We start from the raw sequence: 20,919 nt of genomic DNA, 5'->3' as shown, positions 1-20,919 counted from the left end.
CGCGCGCCGAGCCCTGCGGCGCCCCCTGCCGGGCCGCGGCGGCCGACGCCGCGGTCCGTGCGCGGGGCGGGGCTCGCTGCCCCTTCCGGGGCCGCCGCTGCTGGGCGCGTTCCCGAGCTGGGAGCCCGGGCGGGTGCTGAGCGCGGCCTGCTGCGTCATCGTCCGCACGCCTCTCCTCGGCCAATCGGGCGTGGGTGTTACTGGGCCGCCCAATCAGAATGCTCGCTGCCAAACCCCGCCCGCAGAGGTTCGGGGCCGTTTCTCGCGCTGCCAATCCGCGCACCAGGGGGCGGGGCTCGTGGCGGCGAGGACGCGGGCGCGGCGGGGGCCGTGCGCTGGTTGCGGGGTAGGGCGGCCCTGGTGCGTGGTCCGCGCGCCGCAGTCATGATCCACAGCCTGTTCCTGATCAACGCCGCGGGGGACATCTTCCTGGAGAAGCACTGGAAGAGCGTTGTCAGTCGCTCCGTCTGTGACTACTTTTTCGAGGCGCAGGAGAGGGCCTCGGAGGCGGAGAACGTGCCGCCGGTGATCCCCACGCCGCACCACTACCTGCTCAGCGTCTACCGCCACAAGATTTTCTTCGTGGCCGTTATCCAGAGTGAGGTGCCGCCTCTTTTTGTCATCGAGTTCCTGCACCGCGTCGTTGATACTTTCCAGGTACGCCTCGCGCGGCCGGGCAGGGGTTGCGCCGGTGGGGCGAGAGCTGCGCGGCGCGGGGTGGCTCGGCTTCGGCTGCAGCCGGAGGGCCGATGTGTGCCCAGGAGGTTAGAAGAGGAGAAGCGCCAGGTCACTGCCGCGTTGTAAACGAGAACGAGTCGGGGGAAAGCAAAAGTAGCCCTTCAAGTTAGCAGCAATTACTTTTCTCTTTTTCCTCTCTCTTAATTCTCGTTCTGCACTTGTGGGGATCTAGAGTGGGTCTCGAGGGATTGCGGTGGTTGGGGATGTGCTGCCTCGGATGACGATGGATTCAAGGTCAGCGTACGCTCACAGGAAGGCTCTTCAGCGGTCAAGATTTGTATTTCTGTTTTGTAGCCTTGTCTCTTCTAGAAGCTGTGAACTAAGACCAAGCTGATCTTGTTCTCACAAGGAGTTTTTGCAATTCATAGCTATGTGCTGTAGTCCATCAGTGACAATCTACCTCTGTGCTTACATCTAGTGATATTTTTTGGAAGCGTATTTGTTTCCTAAAGAAGTGAGGCACAGGAGTTGCCCCAGAGCAGCCATGTTCCCTCTGTGCTATGTCTGACGTGACTGCCGGTCGGCTCAGGGAAATAGTGAAGATGTCTGTCTTCTGCCTGCCGACAGCAGGAGTGAGGTCTGGGCTTGAAGCGTCTTGTGACCAGCATCCTTCCGGAATACGGGAGATGTGGGTGCTTGGCCAGACACATGTCGTGACCTTTTGCTTCAGGTGCCGACCGGCACGTGAGTGTGGGCTCACGGCGCTCGAGGAGGGGGTTGGCTGTTTAGGCCGAAAATGTACTGTGTCGACGCCTAGGTCTTGGTTTTCGTGAGGCTTGAGTGCGTCGTTACTGGCTTGGCCATGTGTTCAAATCTGATGTGTCTGAGAAAGAAATAGCGTCTGTAGTGCCAGACTGGGAATTCTCTGGAGTCGCAGTTTATGTGTGCTCATGCCTTGTGCAGAGTGCCTGACATCTTTAATTGCTCTGAGTCACTAGCAGCTCAGGTTTGTGTTTGTGTGCGCTCGCTCTCTCTGGAAAGATGCATGAAGTTCCCGTAGAATCAAACTATGAGTGAATTAAATGTTCAATTTTAAAAAATGACGAATTATTGAGACTGCTTCCTATAACGTATGCTGAATCTCAAAAGATCTCCACTTTGTTTTCTGTGCCTACATTGTGTCACAGTTACAATTTGATATGGTGTATTTTTACTACTAAGTTTAATATCGCTAATTATTGGTTTGGAGTAGGAGCTGAAGAAACAGTAGAGGAATCAAGCTGGGGAATAAAGTTGTCTGTGGATCTTTTATGATTCATGTTCTAAGGCTCTGCTTTACACACCTTTTAAATTATGAGGAAGGACGGTTTTGTTCCATGGATAGAATTATTTTTCAGACTTTTCAGAATACTGTACTTCTGCCATTAGTCTAATACATCTTAAAATGTGTAAGCAGTCTATACACCCCAAGCGGTATCGGAATGAAAAAACACAGGCAGTGTGTTAAGTGGACTTCAGAAATGTTCTCCTATAAAACAAACATGGACTTAGACAATATGCAGAGAGTTTGAAGCTGTTTCCTCCATATTCCACATCAAAATAAATTCTAAAAAAATATTTACAGAATTGAAGTTAATTGTGTTATTGCCTGTATGCATGCAAGCATTATAACAAAAGTAAATGAAAGGCTTTGATTAGGAGAGGTTGAATTCCTTAAACAGCAGTGCTGCACAGTTAAAATATTGAGAGTACTGTAGGTAAAAACTAGAACAGCTGAGGAAGGACATAAATATTGGATTGTAATAAAGGCATCACTGCATGCAAGTGAATAGTAGTTGCAGAAAGTAAGTTTTTCTTATTGATATTGCAGTTCTATCCATTGCAATTGAGCCATTTTCAAGTGCTAATTAAAAAAAATCTCTTGGCTATCAAAGAGAATCTCGTTATATAGAAAGGAAAAGAGCACATGATGATGCAGTGATTTGCCAGCTGGCTGGTGCAGTGGCAGAGGTATGCTTAGAGTTGTGCATGTCTGTCGGAGTGGTCAGTCTGTCTGTGCTTGTACTAATACATGGAGTTTCAGCGCTGTTTCACCTCCTCCAAGAAGACGCTCGATTTATTTCTGTGTGGGAGGCACTGAACTGAATAATCGCTAAGACTCTTTCAGAGATTGTTTAGTAATTGTTTCTTTTGCACAGGATTATTTTGGTGTCTGTTCAGAGGTGATGATCAAGGACAATGTTGTGGTGGTTTATGAGGTGCTGGAGGAGATGCTGGACAATGGCTTTCCATTGGCAACAGAGTCTAATATTCTTAAGGAACTGATAAAACCTCCCACTATCCTGAGAACAGTTGTCAACACCATCACAGGTACAGGGAAACAAAAAGTAGATAAACTGGGGAGTCTGTGTGGCAATATTCCTGCATAAGTAAATTAGGATGTGGGTGAAGAAAATTTATGTTGTCCTATACCATTCTAAACCCCAGCATAGGTGTATGTAGGGAATCCTGTGTTAGTGCTTTGCTTAGAAGTTCCTTCCAGTTCCAGCACCAACTGCGCTTTTTTTTTTTCTTTAAATGGAACAGACAGATTACATTTCCAGTAACAGCCATGACATGACTTCCTGAATGAGTTACTTTGGTGTGGGTTTTTCATTGGGGTGGCTTTTTGTTTTCTTTTTTAGTTACACTTCCCCGTGCCTTATTGTGGTATATTTTAGAGTTGGATGTAAGAGAGATGTAAATTGTAGAATACAAACAGTGAGTCTGGAAGGGTAATTGGTCTCCTACAAAGAGAAAGAGGTTCTCGGGGATTAATTACAATTAAGTTATATGAGGCCAAGGACTTGTTCTGGAGCATTGTCTAACTTTTGTGGTTATCGTGATTGCCTTTCTTTTTCCAGGAAGCACTAATGTGGGTGACCAGCTTCCTACTGGACAGCTATCAGTGGTGCCTTGGAGACGTACTGGTGTAAAATATACCAACAATGAGGCGTATTTTGATGTGATTGAGGAGATAGATGCAATCATTGACAAATCAGGTATGGAAATTGCTTCTGGCTAAGACAAGGGTAACTTGTCCTAATAGTGCCTGATTTAGGTTTTCAAAGAGGAGCTCCCTCATTTAAGCGTAGGAAGCTCTATTCCTGTTCTTACTCTGGAGCATTGCCAACTTGTAGGTGCTATTTAGTAAAAAATTTTAGAGAGGTACCAATGTTTTTACTTCTTCTTCCTGTAAGCAATTCTGTATTGGGAAAATAAAAGGTGAGTGAAAATTGTACATAGCACTATCTCCTTAATTTTTATTCGTCTTAGTCTTATTGGAGTTGGGAGCTGTGGTCATTGGCCATTAAAATGGATATTGGTGATGTCAGTGGTTCTTATTTGTATGCATCTTCTCTAGAAGTCATTGGGAATTAGAAAAACGTTGAGCAGGCAAAATGATGATCCATGACATTTCACAAAGAATAAATTTTCTTCCTCCCCATTGATAGTTTTTCCACATTGGGATTTTTTTTATCAGGTTCACATAACCTCCCAGGTTTACTTTATTGTTGCAGGTTCCACAATTACTGCTGAAATCCAAGGGGTGATTGATGCTTGTGTCAAGCTGACTGGGATGCCAGACCTTACCCTCTCCTTTATGGTAAAGTTCAAGGATGTATCTTTACTTAAGTATTTTGAAAAGAATTTCCCAGCCCAGCTACTAGGATCTCAGTCTCACGCTGATGGATTCCAGTAGATCAGAACCTGGGCATGCCAAACAAAACGAGAAAGAACTGGCAATGGAAACTCATAGTGAACTTCAGCAACTTTGAACCTAAAGGTTTTGTTTTCACATTCTTTGTTAAAAGACTGTTAGTGTGTACTGTGACTAAGTTTCTGAGACACAGTGGTGCGTTAGGCAGATATCCTAACGGGCCATCTTTTTTATGACTATGCATCAATGTAATTATTTGACATGACTAAATTTTCTAAAATAGGATAGAGGTTATTGAGTACTGTTATTGCACAAATATAACAGCATTAAATAGTTTAACATGTCTGAATGTAGATACCTTCAAGTGGGCAGAGTGCATTGAATGGTAGGCCCTTTATGGATAGAAGATTGAGAAGAAGTGGAGGTTATTTAAAGTAGTACTGCCTTCACTAACCTTGTGATTTTCTTTTATTTCAGAACCCTCGGCTATTGGATGATGTCAGCTTTCATCCATGTGTACGTTTCAAGCGCTGGGAGTCAGAAAGAATACTCTCCTTCATTCCACCTGATGGAAATTTTCGCTTGCTTTCCTACCATGTCAGTGCTCAGAAGTAAGTGATGAATGTAGTGCTGTGAATTATGAAATTTGGATTTTCCTGGCTAGAGGGGGAGGGGGAAAAAAAAAAGGGAATTGCATTTAAAGATCAGGTAGCATGTTGTGCCAGATGACGTAGGGGTGCATGGTAACTTGCACTTTTTTAAAACACTTGTGTTCTAGTTGTTTGGAGCAGTGATTCTGTCATTTCTTTTTGATCAGCCAGCATTTTTCAAAGACTAGTAGCAGATGAACAAACTAGAGAGGAAAGAATAATCAAGCTGTTGATTTCCTATGTTTATAAAAACTTTTAAAATAAAACAAGATAGTTTGGTAATCCTGTTCATTTTTTGACGTCTGTCTTAATAGAACTACAAGTTCTTGTCCACTGTTTGCTCTCCTTTCTAGAAGCAGCTTACCAAGTACTAATTGAGATTACAGATGCTAAAGCATTTTGTTAGTCTTTGTCAGACTTATCTCAAGTAGGTGAAAATGAGTGCAAAATCCAATCAAAAGCACAAGCATGAAGTGCTGCTGCACTGCCTGGAACTACTTGCCAGCTTGGTTGTAACATGAAAAAAGATTCCTCATCCTTTGCTCAAGTCTCCTGTTATATCAGATGCAGTTACCTGTCCTATAGAAAGGTATAAAGCTAAGTTATGGCAAGCTTGATTAAAAAAAATGTGTAATTAAAACTTGAGAACAGGATTCTGACTTTGCTGTTAGATCAAACAAGTAAGCGTAGGATTGCCTTCTTTTTTAAGAAGATTGGTTTCCAGTATTTTCAGTGTAGAAGGCAAGGACTGCATCAGGAAAAGCAAAGATGAAGGTGAGAAATTGACAAGGACTTTCTGTTCATATCTTTATTCTAGTCTTGTGGCAATCCCTGTCTACGTTAAACACAACATCAGTTTCCGCGATAGCAGCTCACTGGGACGTTTTGAAATCACAGTGGGGCCGAAGCAGACTATGGGGAAGACTGTAGAGGGAGTGATGGTCACTAGCCAGATGCCAAAAGGTGTCTTAAATATGACCCTTACACCCTCTCAGGGAACACATATCTTTGATCCAGTTACAAAGGTGAGAGGAAAGAGAGAAATTAGATTAATTTTTTAAAATCTTTTCCTACCTTTCAGCAAATGAAGTTGAGCTCTTCATGCATACATGGACGTTTCTTTGAACATTGCTTTTCTGAAGGCAGTATATTTTCTTGGGGTAGAACTTTTTCTGGACAATTGCATACTAGAAGTTGTCTTAATCCCCACCACAAATAGCTCAGTGTCTGAATGGATTGTAGTTCTGGTTGCTTGGTGTGTGCAGAAAATTCAAGAACCGGTAGTGTATGATGAGGCATTAGTCTGGTGGATGCTTTACAAGCTTCTGCATATCTAGTTGTCATGCCTAGTGCTGCATGTTAGACTTGGTCCTTTGCAAACACTGAGGATTTGGGTTGGTTAGTGGGTTTTGATTTGTGTTGGGGTGTTCTGGTTTTGTTGTTTGGTACCCCCCTCCCTGGAGTTCACTTTTTTTTTCCTTATTACAAATGTAAATTTGATGGTTTACCCACAGTAGACCCTCAAGCAACACTGCTTCAGCCACTTGAAAAGGAGGCAATTCTGCTTTATTTTTGTCACTGTTACACATAGGAAATGGGGCCTGTAGCACAAGTAGTGGAAATATCATTCATGGTAGGCTTTTGGGGAACCTCATGGAAAGAGAGAGAGACCAAAGGTCTGAGGCAGCTGCTTCTTAAGCCTGTACTGTGTCTGTCCAATATGAAAGGCAAGATACAAAGACATTTTCTATAAAGAAACATTAAAAGCTGTCATTGTAAGGGGACTCTTCTTTAGAGGGTGTTACAGCATTTGTGTTTCACTGCTGTATTTTCTGTTCCTTGAAGTTGCTGTCATGGGATGTGGGGAAAATAAACCCTCAGAAGCTGCCAAGCCTGAAGGGGAGCATGAGCCTGCAAGCTGGGACATCAAAACCAGATGAAAACCCCACCATTAATCTGCAGTTTAAAATTCAGCAGCTGGCTATATCTGGTAAGTGACTGTAAGGTCAGGTAAAGAAGCTGAATGTTCTCTGCTCACTCTGAAGTAGCTCTGCAGGCCTTCTGAAGTACATTCTATCTGAAACATGTTCTTGAAGTGAACAATCATGTGCTTTGAATACAGATACATGGATTTGTTATCTCTAATGCTCTGTGAAACAGCCAATCTATGTTTCCTTGCATTTCATGCTTACAGACGGATAAAGAATTTTAGGGTACAGATGTTTGTAAAGAATGATTCTGATAATTACTAGTTGTCAGCTTTTCTCCATTCTGTTTACTGCTTGCTAAAACTTTCTCCATGCTTTCTGCAGCTCTAGTATGATCTTCTGTTCCTTTATCCTGAAGGCCTGTCTCCTTTCTTTGTGGCAGCAGTCAGTCTTATGCTGTGTTTGTTTGCCTTTAGGACTGAAGGTGAATCGCTTGGACATGTATGGGGAGAAGTACAAGCCCTTCAAGGGGATAAAATACATGACTAAGGCTGGCAAGTTCCAAGTCCGAACCTAGAGGATCCTGATAGTGAGGAAGAGCACTTTCCTGTTTCTCCTGTCCCTGGCTGTTGGATGCAGCCTCTTACCCCATCCATCTGTTTAGGGTTGCTTCCTTACCTGTAGTAGCATGAGCAGGAGAGCAGAGCCAGTGCTTGGGGTGCGGAGGAGCAGGGAAAAATAAGGTTGACCTGAAACAGTCTCATTCATAGCTGAATCTGAAGTATTGGAACAATAGCAGATGGGAGAGGAGTTCAGGTACCTTGGGATTAGTGAGTCAGCTATGCAAGTTTGTATCACCTTCATTTGCTGTCTTAAAGGAAAGTCTAGGGATTTGCCTTTTTTAAACTCCTCTTCCTTGTATTTTGGTTGGCTTTTATCCCTTTGTAGATGATACAAAGTTGAATTTCCACAAACTTCAACTCCAGTGTGGTAACTGGCATCTGCCCTTCTCTATCACTGGGCATTGAGGTGGACAGATGTGTAGTTCTTGGCAGCAGAGAGATCATCTAGCCATTCTGCCTCAAAGGGACTGGAAGTAGTGGAAAGGTAGATTGTCCCACTCAAGATGGGAAGTTAAGAACCTTGAGATTGGGGATAGTGCCACAGAGGGAGGAAAGGAAGAAGTGGATGCTTTTTCTAGCTATTTCATAAGCCATCTTGGTCATCGAAATATCTCGAATCTTTGGAGATAGACTGGAAAGCCACCCAAATCTTAGTATGGTATCCTACGGAGGGCCGACTGTAGCATATGTGATCTTGTAACTGATGAGTGGTGACATCTGCATAGTGCTAAATCAGTAATTCTGCTTCTCTTTTTATTTTGTTGGCATTTGAAGGTAGGGATTCTCCTAGATTCCTTGGTGAGTCAGGGGAGAAACAGGCAGGAGAACTTTTGTGGAGATGTAGCACTCTGATGGAAACTGTGGCTAAATGAAAATGATCACTATCCTAGTAATTTGTTGGAAGCGCTTTTTGTCTCTGCCTGCCTATTACAAATGAAGTTGATACTGCTGTTCTCCTGCTCACTGATGTCTTTCTTGGAGATAACTGTGTCCCGGTACCTTTGTAGTGTTTTTTGCTGTCCTACCTCGTTCCAGTTCCTGTACCAATCAGCTGCTGTGCAGGTGGATTCAAGCCTACACTGGATTTTTCACTGGGACCATCTCTTCTGCAGGAGCTGTTGCTACATCTGTCCATTCCAGTCTGTGCTGTATCTCTCTGTACAGCATAAATATGAAATGAGAGACATAGCACTGTTCTGAATTGTTTGTAATGTACTCTTTGGCCATTAGATGCCAATGTGTCTTCTCTGTGGTAGCAGAACTTGTCCCTAAGCTGCTGTACATGTGACTACAGCATCTGTCAGGTGGCTGTGGAGTCCAGCATGTACAGTTCATGCTTGTGAACAAAACAAGGTGACCCTAAACGAAGCATAACTTCCATTCCGGTTTGCATGTGATGGATACTTGCAGTGGGCGAGTGCTATCTTGCGTGTGGAATTCCAAGTTCCAGTGCACCTGATGAATGCCACAGCAGGTGGCCTTACTGCTGAGCATGTTCAGTGCAAATATAACCTTCAGCAAGGGCATCAATAAAATACATTTTTACATGTCATCTGTGTCATTTCAGAGTGGTTTGTGTGGGCGTTACAAAAAATACAGTTAGTATTTGAGGAGGAAAGTAAATTATGCCAATTGGATTGTGGATAGTGGGTGCCTTTGGGAGATAAATGTCCTTATGCAATTGGGATTGTAAGCTTGGGACTAAGTCACTGTCTGAAAAGCCAAAATTAATTACTTTCTTGGTAATTTTTCTTACCCGTATCCCAAAATGAGTGCTGAACTTTTCCTAGAACCTCAGTGAAACTGTCTTTAGGAATGCAGCTGAACCATTTTTGTTTATCAGGTAGGATTTTGGGTGGCAGGCAAAGGGCTATGCGTTAATTATGAAGACAATTAAATACCTCTTCACCTTCCTGCTCCTACTGATACTGTCCTTTGGCTTTGTAGCTTTGTTTTTTAAAGTACCTTTTCTTTCCTGCTGAAGCGATTCATATTAGTTGAGATTCTGAAAGGCTTCTTGTATGCGTAAGGGTGTCTGGCCCTTAGGACCATCTTTCTGTATCAGTGTGAGATGGCTGCAAGTTCCTATGGAATGAAAGATGAAGCAGGGCAGAAGGGGGAAGAAGGGAGCAACGTCAGTGAGGTAACCTGGTAGATGATGATATAAGGAGATTTAGGGGGCAATGTGAGGTGTAGCTGTGTACTTCAGTTACAATAAATGCTGATGTTGACTCAGGTTCTGAAAGAACTTGAATCTGATAATACCAACTGCAAAGTGCTAAGAAAGATGAGGCAAGCAGGTGGCAGTCATCATTGTCTCAGACCTTGTCTCAAGATGGTGCTACTGTGTGCTGGAAGAGGACAAATAGAGGGAAAAAAACAGGGTAAGAGGAGGAAAAGGTGATGTCCTGGAGATGGAAACCATCTCAGGCATTTTTATCAGAGAGGATTGTAATGGGTAAACAAGCCAGAGAAACGCAATTAAATGCACCGAGACAGGTGGCATCAACTTTTGAGAAATGAAACAGGAAGTTAAATAAGGCTAGAGAAGATAAATTCTAGTTTTTAGATTGGGATTTGGTAAATCTCCAAGATTTATAATGATCTGTAACAAAATGAGAGCTAAAAAAGCATTTGGAAAAATTTGGAGTTGATTCTGAGCCCTTTAAATCAGCGGCAGAGAAGATGTCACAGAAGACAGACCAGGATGGAAGGAAGCAACCAGTGCACACATGGCAGCTAAGGCTTGTATAGCTCTCTGGTCACCCTGGATATTTCATGTAAGGGTATTTTCAAGGAGCTGATAACAGTTGTGATGTAAAACCTAAGTTGCAGAGAACAGTTTTTGTACGACGTATTTTTCAAAAAGATATCAGTATCAGTTGTGGTTCAGTTACATTTTATTGGTGGCTGTTATATCACACCAAGCTCAAATAATGTATTTAATAGACTGTTTGAATTGTGGAACAAAAGTTGTATTCCTGAGGACACTTACCTGTGTTACTCATTGGAACAGTTTTGGGTGTTTTACAGGCTGCAAATATTTGGCAGGCTTGTGAATGCCGAGATAGTGAGGCACAGCAGCGCTTGGAAATGGGTTTAGGGGAGAGGAATGGAAATTGTCTGTTTAATCAAGGATATACTTAATAAAATAAAATTAACAACAACAAAAAAATACACCAAAAACCCCTGAATTGTGGCTCTTTTTTAAAAAAATCTCTTTTTTTTTTTTTTTTTTTCCCCTTCCACTGCCTGGAATATGGGACTCATTGCTGAAGCTAACTGGACTTAACACTACTGTTTCACAGGACATTAGAAAATATCTCTTTGAGGTCAGTTTCTAAGCTGGTAGCTAGAAAGACATGGACCATTTGTGAAACCATTATTTACAAAACCTGTTTGAGGAAGTAATGGGCATCCTTATTGAATCTCTCTTCTGTACTTAGTTATTACATAAGCTTCTGTATTTGACTACAGGGTCTGCTAGTAGATCATCAGAGAGCTCCTTAAAACTGAGAGTAAACATTTTTGAGCTGTAATATTTTGAATTTCCCAAATACAACAGATTAGTTTTCTAGCTACAATGCCTGATTGATACTAAAGCTAAACTCCTTTTGTAGCCTCAATATATTTTTTTCTTTTTGCAAAACAGTAATCACACCTTCTCTCTCTTACTTTATGGACAAGAGAGAATCTCTCAAAAGAGGCTTAACTCTTAGGACATGCATAGATACCACTTAACGTCACATGGCAATTGCAATGCAAGTAAGTAATGCTTCATTACTGAGATTCTGGTTATACCTGTCCTGTTTTCTGTTAAAGGACAAATGCAGCCTTGTGATGTTTGACCTGATCTTTACTTGTGGATGTAAATCTAGCAGGCACCTAAAACTGCTACCATTACACTTGTCCTTTGTTCTGCCCTGCTGTGCTAAAGAGAGAGCTCTTGCTTTCACATCAAATGATAATGCATAGAAATTTAGTAGCAATGTGTTAATTCTGTGGCAGATAAGGCTCTTGTTAAGATTTTTACCTATTCCATATTTATTTAAATAGTTCATATAAGGAGGAAAAGCAAGTGGAAGAACTGAATGTCCTAACACACGTCATCCTGGATTTGCTCAGAGCGTTTAAGCTCAGACTCAGTTTGCAACTGAAAAAGCAAGTAGTATATTGTTATGGCAATAACAGCCATACAGCTTTGCTTCTTCTATTGGAGTCAAGCTGAAACCAGCTTAAATAACCAAAGTAAAATGGTGTAAGGACAGAGCTTAAGCCTGACTGGATGTGTTCCAAATTTACAGCCAAATAAGGAGGAGGGAGATGAAGTTTTTAGGAAATTAAATCTGTCCCCTTTGCCTTCAGTTCACACCCATTCCCAAAACAACATAGCTGCTCATGGGATGCATGATGTTCTCTCATGTTTTTTCTCTCAGGCCAAAATTTATTTTAATTGTACTCATGTGATGTGATGCAAGAAGAAAGCTTGGTGATGTGGGGGGAAAGGAGAGTTAGCTTCCGATAACCTGTAATAAGGAAAGGAGAGTAATTTGAGAATGTGCCCTTCCCATACATTGCTGTTTGTCTTCCTCTTGTACTGAAAGTCCTAAGCATCTGGACAAACAGGAAGCCCTGTCAGCATCCTTAAAGCACCCAGAAGGAAGCTGCAAGGGCATGGCCACAAGATTGTGGATAGTTCATTTTTCTTTCTCAGAGTTTCATGTTGTCCTGAATCCAGTCAAGATAACGCTGCACATTTGTATAAACGCCAGGTATGTCTTTGCGGCCGCAGCCTATTCCCCAGCTGACGATTCCAATTAGATACATACGATCATCCTTCATACAGACCAGAGGCCCTCCAGAGTCACCCTACAGAGAAGCAGCAGGTTAGTAACAGTTTCCTTTTTTTGTTGGTTTGGTTTTGCATTGTTTTTTCCCCCCACTGGCTTAAGTGGTGCACTAGTGTCTACAGAAATACCCTACGTAGTATGCTCACAAATCAAGCGCTCTTAGTAACAGCACTTTCACAAAAGTAAGCCACCTCTGTGTTCCAGACTCCCTCAATGCTCCTTTCATGGGGAGAGACCCCCAAAAAATCTAACTTAACGCTAACTTTGTGGGGCTCATTTATGAAATGTAGGTGAGACGTTGACAAGAACAAAAAGAGGAATGCTCTTATCCAAGCTATAAAGATCCAGGGTATTTTATACTGCTGTGTGTAACAGTAAAGCAAAATTATTAGAGAGCTGTTTAAACAGAAAGGATGTGAATTGAATGCATGCCCTTGTTTTTTCTCATGTTACAGCTGCTCTTTCTCCATCATCTTTTGGCCTTCATTCTTCTTTTCTCCACTTTTCAGTAGAGTGGCATCCCCTTCCTTTTACAGAACCTCCTGCTAAATGCTTTGCATGCTCACATAAGAGAAAATATTAGGAAATGCTGCTGAGGTGGAGTTTCCTGCTCAGTTTTGTGGTATTTCCTATATTTGTGATCTTCAGTCTGTATTATTCTGGTTTGCTTGGTTAAGTGCAGCCTGCTTTCCTAGCTATGATGGGCAGGGGAAGAAAAAAGAAAGAGGAGCCTGCAGTTCTGTTCTGTTCAACAGAAGTCTACTAGAACTTCCATGTAGCCAAATGTAGAACTTCTTTAAACTATTTTCTGAAGCTTTTTTTTTTTTTAGTTAGCTCAGGCTATTAAGGACAGACTTGAACAGAAAAGAGGAACGGAATTGGGTTTACCTTGCAGGCATCATCAAGGTGCCTTGTGTCTCCTGCACATAACATATTATCTGTAACTGTTCGGTTGTCTAGATGCTGTGTTGTGCACCGACTGGCTGGAAACAGTCTGACATGGCCTTCCTTCAGGTGCTCTGAATAGAATGGAGAAACTGGAAGAAAAATGACAATATAAATACATATGTCTATGTATATATGTATGTGTATATATTTATTTTTTCAATTGTAGTTCAGTTTCTGTATTTTAGGGGAGAGTAAACAGAAGTAGCTGGGGGTGGAGGGATTGCTAAACTAATATTTCCTTACAAAAAGGTCTTTTTTTAAATCTTGGCAGTTTTGCTTTGTTAGTGACAACAGCTTCGATCTAGTTGAGAGACAATTTTGCTTCTTTAGCAAGCTTAAATGCTGAAGAGGTTTTTGTAGGCTCCAAATTAAAGACTGCAGGGTTTCTTGGATGGATAAGTCATCTTTGCACAGTTACATCAATCAAAATGAAGTCACAGGAAGTGCCTATGAAAATCACTAACTATATGAAACAGGATCCTGACTTTTTAGTATTACGCTTGTGCTAACAAAAAGTGGATGCGTTGTACACGATACTGAGTAAGTGGATAGGAACGTACACTTGTGTTATGTTGGAATGGAAGGGATTTATTTGTTTGTTTGTTTTGGGTGTTGGTTTTATTCTCCTGCATAGCTGCAATTGCACAAAGCTCAAAGTTGGCAGGATTGTTGTTGTTCAGTCTAATGTTGAATTACAGTTGCAGCATCCCTTCCCTCCTAATATCCGGTATTCCCCATAAGCAATGCTGAGGACTAGTTTCAAAAGCACTTTAAAAACACTTTATGCCACACTTACACATTAAATCTTCAAGTCTGTTGTAAAAACCCTATGGGTTCAAATAATGATTAGGTCTTGTTATGATGGATGCTTCACAGTCTCCGTCTCAAAAAGTTTACTAGTTAGAGAATAAAAAGAAATTCATAGAAAGTGCCAGTAAAATAAGAGCTGTTTTTTTGTTTGTTTTAAATATAGGCCAGCGTGTGTACACTTTCAGACAGGTTTTATGTCCGTTTGTTGTATCTCACTTTCAAAACCATTTAGCCAGCTTTTTAATACATATCTAGGATTGTTACTTCTTTAGCTGTGTTGGTTTTGGTTTTGTGGGGGGTTTTGTTGTTGTTTTTTGCTAATCACTGCACAGCCAATGTATCTTTTAGAATAATCCAACTACTTGCAACTGTATAGTATATTAATCCTTGACAAAAATGGATTTCTGTTAGAATGACAATATCAAAATGTACTCAGTACAGCAGAAATGTGGCAGCCTTGATTGCAGTTTTTCTCTTTCCTACCTTAGCCATTGTGCCATTCTTTGTGTTTCTACTGTTGGAGAGTATCAAGGAAGATTCTACTAGACCATGCAGCTTACACAACTCAGATGAATGAAATAACTTACAGCAAAACTTGGTTTTGTGTATCTCCCACTTACACATACGGTTTGTAGTGCTGATATAAGCCCATATAATAATTCAGGAGGTCACACATTAAGCAAAGCTAAAGGCTTGAATTCTTTGAGGGCAAGGAACCCAAACTTGGGCCACAGTATCTTCTACTTACATGTAGACATGTCGTCTACTTACATTCTTCATTTCTGCCATAACCAGAGATCTCACATTCCGTCCAGTCAGGCAGTTGCAGTTCTGGTGTTGGGAGGCAGGCAGCATGAACAGTGTCTGTTTCAATAGCACAGTCTTCTACATCTGAGTTCAACTGCAACAGAGCTGAAGAGGGGAAAAAAATCCCCACTTCATTAACGACAAACTTGAGCCAACCATGACCTTTCCAGTCACGAGGTCAGAAAAGTTCTTACCAATATCATTGTTGAAACTTTCTGAGTCAAACCTCTGATGCACAGTGTAGTTCTTTACTTGAAACTTTTGTTCATTTTCCTCGGGAGTTGCTCGGGAAGTCCTACCCAGCACAATCTTCAGCTGATTTGTACTAAAGCTGAAGAACAAGACAGTCTTACTTTCTTCCCATGTTAACTGGAGCGGACCTTTCCCTTGAAGATTTGCTGTTGGAGCTTCTGCTTTTCTTATTTGATCACTATTACTACTTCATTACTCAGGCAGTTTGACCTCAAGTGTCCTATTTGCCTTCATTTTTGCACTAATTGCTTACAGCCATCATGGCAAAGCTCCTCTGCCAGCCCCTTGCTGTTCTCAAGTTTCATATGGTTCTGCATCTGTACTGACAACTTTGTTCTTCAGCTATTTGATATTCTGCTGTGGTACCTTAATGCCATGCTGATAGTTTGCCCAATAAATGCCTGTCTGTAACGTTCAGCACAATTAACTCTATAATCTTTAGTGCAGAAGGACTTACTGGGATAAAGAGCGTTTTTTTTTCAAGTCTTTTACCCTTCCAGTAAGGCTATGCTGGATGCTTCTATTTTCCAGACTTTTTTTTTTTCCCCCGGACAGTACTGAATCCTCAACTTACCCTTCCTCAAAACAGTGAGCAGCTGACAAAACCCAGCAGGAAGCAATCAGAATTCCTCCGCAGAGGAAGTGCTCTCCAGGCGCTCGGCGATAGTTCACGAAGATGGCAGCTTGCCATGGGTGAGCTGCAATGTCTGCGTCAGAGCCACCTTTAATCCTGTACTGGCGTACTCTGTGCTGCCGTAAGCCACAGGTGGCTGTGGATGACAAACCCAGAAATAGGCTTTTTGTTCAGGCACTCTGGCTTCGAGAGTTGGCTTAACAGCCTGTTAGTCATCAGTGCATGTTAAGGCAGCCTGGCCTGAACTCATTAGTATCTATCTGACTCATTCCTGTTTCCTAGGAAACTTGTATTCTGATTTGAAAAATACAGCAAGGAAACCCTCCCTTTCTGTCCTTTTCTGCAACCTTCCCTTCTGGCAGAGAAAAAAAAGCAATTCTGTGAGCGCGGAGTCGCAGAATCTTTCTATTCTAAAAAGCTTCCCCCCCCCCTCCCCCCAGTTCTCTAAGAGGCTTCAGTTTAATACAAATGACATGCAAAACAGTAATGCCTCAAAGAAAGAGAAGAATCAGGAGTGCTAGGATCCTTACAGCAAGTAGGCACATTGCAGTACTCCCATGTGAGCTGATTCCCTTTCAGTACATGGCACCAGGGCTTGCTGTCATTGTCAGGATTCCTGCAGCACAGGAAAGAGAAGAGCTGTTTGTATTACCAGATCTGTAGGGAGTTTGGGGAGACCTAAAGGTGCCAGACTGTGACCGGGGTGTACTCTTACTGACTTTTCTAGAGATACAGAGGGCCCTAGAGGCAAGTGAAACTTGCATTTATGGAGTCTGATGTTAGAGAAGCATAGATAGGTCAGGTGGAATAAAATTACTATCGTCAGTGAGCTTCATTCACAGCAGTGATGCAGTTCCTGTGCTTTAATAACCCATGCAGAAGACTAGAGCCCTGCCTCAAGAGTACCACAAGGAAGTTTGGTGGGATTTTTAAAATTCTGTAACTGACTACATACCGGCAGAAATTGTGACTACCAAGGCCCAGCTGGTAAGCATCTCTTCTCCAAGCAGTGTATAACTTGTTGACAAGAATTCGAGAATTCCACCTCAAACAGGTAGCTCCAGAACTGGTAATACTGTGGCTGCCTCGGTAATCTCCGCCTCTTCCAGATTTGCAGTTGATGTTCCCAGCTTCAATAAGAAAGCTTCACGTTAACTGATGGCTGTGAACCCGTCAGCTGTTTCTAACTGTGATTTCTGTCAAGGCATCTATATATTAGCTATACTTACCTCAGTCTCTCAGTGTCATAAATATTAAAAGCTTAAACATTATTTAACATGACAGTCTCAATTTTTCAGGCTACAGAAATAGCACAAGTCCACAGAGAACCCTTATATATGCAATAAATCATGGAAGCTCTAAAGTTTCTTCCCTGTACCCCTGCATGTACCTTTTGAACACGAGGGCACACTGCAGTGTTCCCAGATGTACTTTCCCCCTTTATAGATATAGCACCAAGGTCTGGAATCGTCATCTGGGTTTCTGAAAGAGGTATGATATTATGCATCATTATAAACCTATTGTTATTGGTCCCGTGTCTGTCACCTAGTTTGGTAACTTAATCCTGCTTTGCAGTGAAGACCTGGACTAAACCATCAGAAGTCATCTGGATTCCTGTTTTAATTATAAAATTGTGGAGTACATGGAGGTGAGGTTGAGACAGCCATTAGCAGGAGTGGACAGCTTGTTTGTGCAGTTTAGTCCATGTGCAGGAAGCACTGTATTTTTAGAGTTTTGAGGAGGATCTGAAGCTGCAGGAAATTGGCTCACAAAGGGAGTTTTAGGCACTGAGAAGGGGCAAGGGAAAAACAATGGGGTGAGAGATCTATGCATTTTGTAGTCTGTCATAAGCACCCAGTCTAGATAGATCTAAAGTTCAGATATGTCTACAGAAGTTGCAATTGCTGTTCATGTGGTGTGCCCTATTTGCACCTGTGCAGTGTTCTCTGCTTGGTATTAGGCTGCTGCAAACAGCTGTTCCTTTGCTCCAAGCTCTTAGAATGGACTGATTGCTGTGGCTCTGACCTGTGTGCCATCAGCCCCTCACCTGCAATAGTTGTGATTGCCCAATCCTAGCTCAGCAGCATCCTCTCTTCGGCCGCTATATGTCCGGTCCATCAGGCCATTGCTATTCCAATTTAAACATTCAGTTCCAGTCTCTGTCATGCTCCATGTACCCCTGTATGTTACTCCAGCATCTTTGTAGCACTTAACTTCAGTATCTGAACGAAGGGGAACAAAATGTTACTATAAGGACAGCATCCCAAACTCTGCCTCCCCAGTCTCTGTTCTGTTTAAACTTGGCTCCCAGATGCCTTGTCTACCAAGTCTGTGAAAATGCCTTGCCAGGCAGACTGTAAGTATACATGAAGGCCTTCAGCTCCAAAATTTAGCGTTTTATTAAGAGACACTGAGAACAACCCAGATGTCCTTCTTAAAAGTTCTTTGTAGTATTAGCTTTAGAATAAAAAGAGGCAACTTAACAGAAAGCCTAGTACACAGCAGCAGTTTCTAGGTACCTCATCCTTCTGTGCTGCATAGCTAAAACCAGTAGCGCTGTTCATAGTGATTGACATGGTATACTCACCTATTTCACACTGCTTCCCAGAGAAACCTTGGTGGCACTGGCAGATGAAGAGCTGTGGGGAATAATATGCCTGTGAACATTGGCCCCCGTTGTAGCATTTATTTCTAGTACAGGCTGTGGAATAAGCAAAAAACAGGAAATACTGTTACATTTCACAGAAGAAGCTGGCAATGTATGCCCATCTTTCCTCTCCTGTCAGTCTCCTTTAGCCTGTTCTATTTCTCCCTGCCTACCTCTTATTGTCATGTGCTTAGTGTCTTTTCGTTTAGTGCTTACATTCTTCCTTTGCTCCATTCTCTCCACATACACTATTAGGAGCCTTCCTCAGTCCCTTGCCCGCTCCTGCGTAGTCCTGCCTGAGTTGGTATATATTAGTATTTTCATTTCTACCCTATCCTGTTTCAAGCCAAACTTTGTGTCATAACTCCTTCCCTAACAGTGGAGTTCTTTAGGATTATTAGATGGACAATCTCTCGTCCCCCGCCATTTCCTTTTTCTTCTTCATACTCACCTCTGACAGGCACAGTGTGGCAGCGACTCCAACCACTGTCGCACCTACAGTATTCTATTCTGCTCCCTGAGAGCCTCAGCCAGGTCCCCCTGTGCTGGTAAATTGCTCCAGATGAATTGTCTGTGCAAATGGCTGTAATTGGAGAAAGGAAATCCTCTTTTAGAGATTCAGGGAAAAGACCTGGCTGAGCAAAAGAACTCCCTTCTTTTTCCAGGAGAAAAGTATCTGTGATGGGAGCATATGTCTAACAGGCTGCCCTCTTTCCTTCTCAGACCACAGTTGTCCCATTTCTCTCACTGCCGTGTTGCTGGATGTACTGTTCCACTATTGACCGGCCTCTCTTTCTTCGAAGAAGAGCAGAGGGAGGGGCTAACTTTGTTCTTTGAGTTGTAGACGGTATTAATGGTCTGGTATTTTGCCTTCTGAATCTCTCATCCAGATAACCACGACAAACAGCTTTCAGGCTCTGTTCCCTCAGTATCATCTGCTTTCCCCTCCTGTGTTCATAAAGCTCCAGGTAACATGGTTGTAGCTTGCCTGGCTTACCTCTAGATCTGGCTCCCCGTTTGAAACGCACGCGTAAGCCCTGCAAGCAAAGAAGGTTAGTTCTGTGAGTAACTGCTCTCTTAAGAAAACTGAGTGAAGAAGTGGCTTCAAAGAGCCAGTCCTCCTCTTGAGGTCTTGTGAATCAGGGGAGCTCTGAGCAACTGTCTGCCCTCCTTGTCAGACAGTACAGTGAAAAGTGCCTTTAGTACCTCAGCATGGGGACAGAGAATTGTAAATCACTGAGTTGCCACAGATTACCAGTGATTGCTTGTCACCTGAGTGATGCGAATTGGGATGTGCCGTACTCACATTGCACGTGAAATGATTATGTGCTCTTGGGGCATTGCAAGTGCTAACTAGAGCTTGTCAGCTTTCTGCTATTTGAAGGAGGTTCACGCAAATAATTTCCAAGGAGGTGAATGTGAACAGGCAGTTATTTTTGCTCATTGATGTGCAGTTTCCCCATAAGCCTTTGTAGCTTGATTTCCTTTGAGAGATGTCTTCTGCAGCCAATTAAATAAAATATTTTGAATAAAGCTTTAAGGAAGAAACCAATTTAGAAAGCTGCTTTGATCAGGCCACAAGAGAAAGAATAACATGAAAAGAAAGAGGAAGGCTGGGATAGTAATTTTTGGGGAAAGCAACTAAACATTTTAGAATTGTGTAGGGTTTACTCAAGCTGTACAATGTGAGGCTTAAAGTGAGGGGACATGGGAACCACGGATGTCCAGTTGTAAGTGAGAGTAATGATGAAGGTGATGACAATAGAAAGAAAACTAAAGGGCAGTCACAATGGAACTCTTACTAAGTGAAAGGTGACAGTGAACAGATACACCAAAAAGATTTGGACAAGACTTGCTTACTGAAGAGAAAACCAGCTAGGATAAAGCATTACTGGAAATCTCAGCTTAGAGGTCGACTACTTAGCAAGGTTTTTCCTTCGTCTGATTTCTAGTGATATTACCAGATTACCCTTCTGTCTGATGCAGACACCTGGAGTCGATGGTCAGGAAGTGCTGCTGAAAATGCAGGAGGATGGCAAGAGCGTTATTTGATGAGCGAGCCTCTTACCTGGCACTGAACAGTCAGGATTGCTCCCACCAGCAGGAGGAGATACGGGAGTTTGCCTTCCATTCTGAGTGTTTTCCACATCACTTCCAAATCTCCAGTTAACTATAGAGACAAAAGAAAAAATAAGATATTGAACAAAGGCATTTTACAGTTTGAATGAAGTTCAAGGTCGTAAGTTTAAATTTCAATTAAAAAAATTAAATTATAAAAATTCTTTTTACATTAAACCACACTTTCTACTTTGCAGTTCTCAGCCATCTGGTCTAGCTGGTGTCCTGGTGTCCCTGGACAGGGGAAACTGCTGGGCTGGACCCAGATGTGCTT

The 20,919-nt window shown here is 42.4% G+C and overlaps 2 protein-coding genes across 3 annotated transcripts; one reads left to right on the top strand and one right to left on the bottom strand.

Annotated features, from left to right (window-relative positions):
* The first annotated feature begins 380 nt into the window (after nucleotides 1–380).
* On the top strand, nucleotides 381–8,252 carry AP3M2 (adaptor related protein complex 3 subunit mu 2). 2 transcript variants are annotated; one of them, XM_086628064.1, is made up of 8 exons: nucleotides 381–657; nucleotides 2,877–2,886; nucleotides 3,582–3,719; nucleotides 4,239–4,324; nucleotides 4,856–4,989; nucleotides 5,846–6,053; nucleotides 6,874–7,018; nucleotides 7,433–8,252. In XM_086628064.1, exons 1-8 carry the CDS (start codon nucleotides 385–387, stop codon nucleotides 7,531–7,533), a joined length of 1,095 nt encoding a protein of 364 aa, XP_086484190.1. In that variant the 5' UTR covers nucleotides 381–384; the 3' UTR covers nucleotides 7,534–8,252. The 2 variants fall into 2 exon arrangements, with proteins under 2 accessions (XP_086484190.1, XP_086484189.1); XM_086628063.1 differs by having other exon boundaries at nucleotides 2,877–3,048.
* A 4,037-nt stretch (nucleotides 8,253–12,289) lies between these two features.
* PLAT (plasminogen activator, tissue type) lies at nucleotides 12,290–20,676 on the bottom strand. Its single transcript, XM_009986824.2, has 13 exons — nucleotides 20,596–20,676; nucleotides 19,525–19,564; nucleotides 18,979–19,110; nucleotides 18,468–18,581; nucleotides 17,928–18,102; nucleotides 17,271–17,362; nucleotides 16,836–17,010; nucleotides 16,411–16,496; nucleotides 15,821–16,016; nucleotides 15,189–15,325; nucleotides 14,959–15,099; nucleotides 13,318–13,466; nucleotides 12,290–12,448 (listed from the first exon to the last, which is right to left on the bottom strand). The coding sequence occupies exons 1-13, from the start codon at nucleotides 20,674–20,676 to the stop codon at nucleotides 12,290–12,292; spliced, it is 1,677 nt and encodes a 558-aa protein (XP_009985126.2).
* Nucleotides 20,677–20,919: the final 243 nt, after the last annotated feature.

This window comes from Tauraco erythrolophus, chromosome 29 (assembly GCF_009769465.1).
Source record: "Tauraco erythrolophus isolate bTauEry1 chromosome 29, bTauEry1.pri, whole genome shotgun sequence".
Lineage (NCBI taxonomy): Eukaryota > Metazoa > Chordata > Aves > Musophagiformes > Musophagidae > Tauraco > Tauraco erythrolophus.
The sequence above is the reverse complement of the archived record's forward strand: the minus strand, read 5'-3'. Positions and strand labels throughout refer to the sequence as shown.

Bases quoted from the DNA above. Each gene is read 5' to 3' on its own strand.
- AP3M2 (XM_086628063.1), top strand. From the start codon at position 385: ATGATCCACAGCCTGTTCCTGATCAACGCCGCGGGGGACATCTTCCTG. The intron at 658-2,876 runs GTACGCCTCGCG...TCTTTTGCACAG, and splicing joins GCGTCGTTGATACTTTCCAG to GATTATTTTGGTGTCTGTTC. The intron at 6,054-6,873 runs GTGAGAGGAAAG...TGTTCCTTGAAG, and splicing joins TCTTTGATCCAGTTACAAAG to TTGCTGTCATGGGATGTGGG.
- PLAT (XM_009986824.2), bottom strand. From the start codon at position 20,676: ATGTGGAAAACACTCAGAATGGAAGGCAAACTCCCGTATCTCCTCCTG. The intron at 16,497-16,835 runs GTATGTAGTCAG...CCTGTGCTGCAG, and splicing joins GGTAGTCACAATTTCTGCCG to GAATCCTGACAATGACAGCA. The intron at 15,100-15,188 runs GTAAGAACTTTT...TCCCCTCTTCAG, and splicing joins AAGTTTCAACAATGATATTG to CTCTGTTGCAGTTGAACTCA.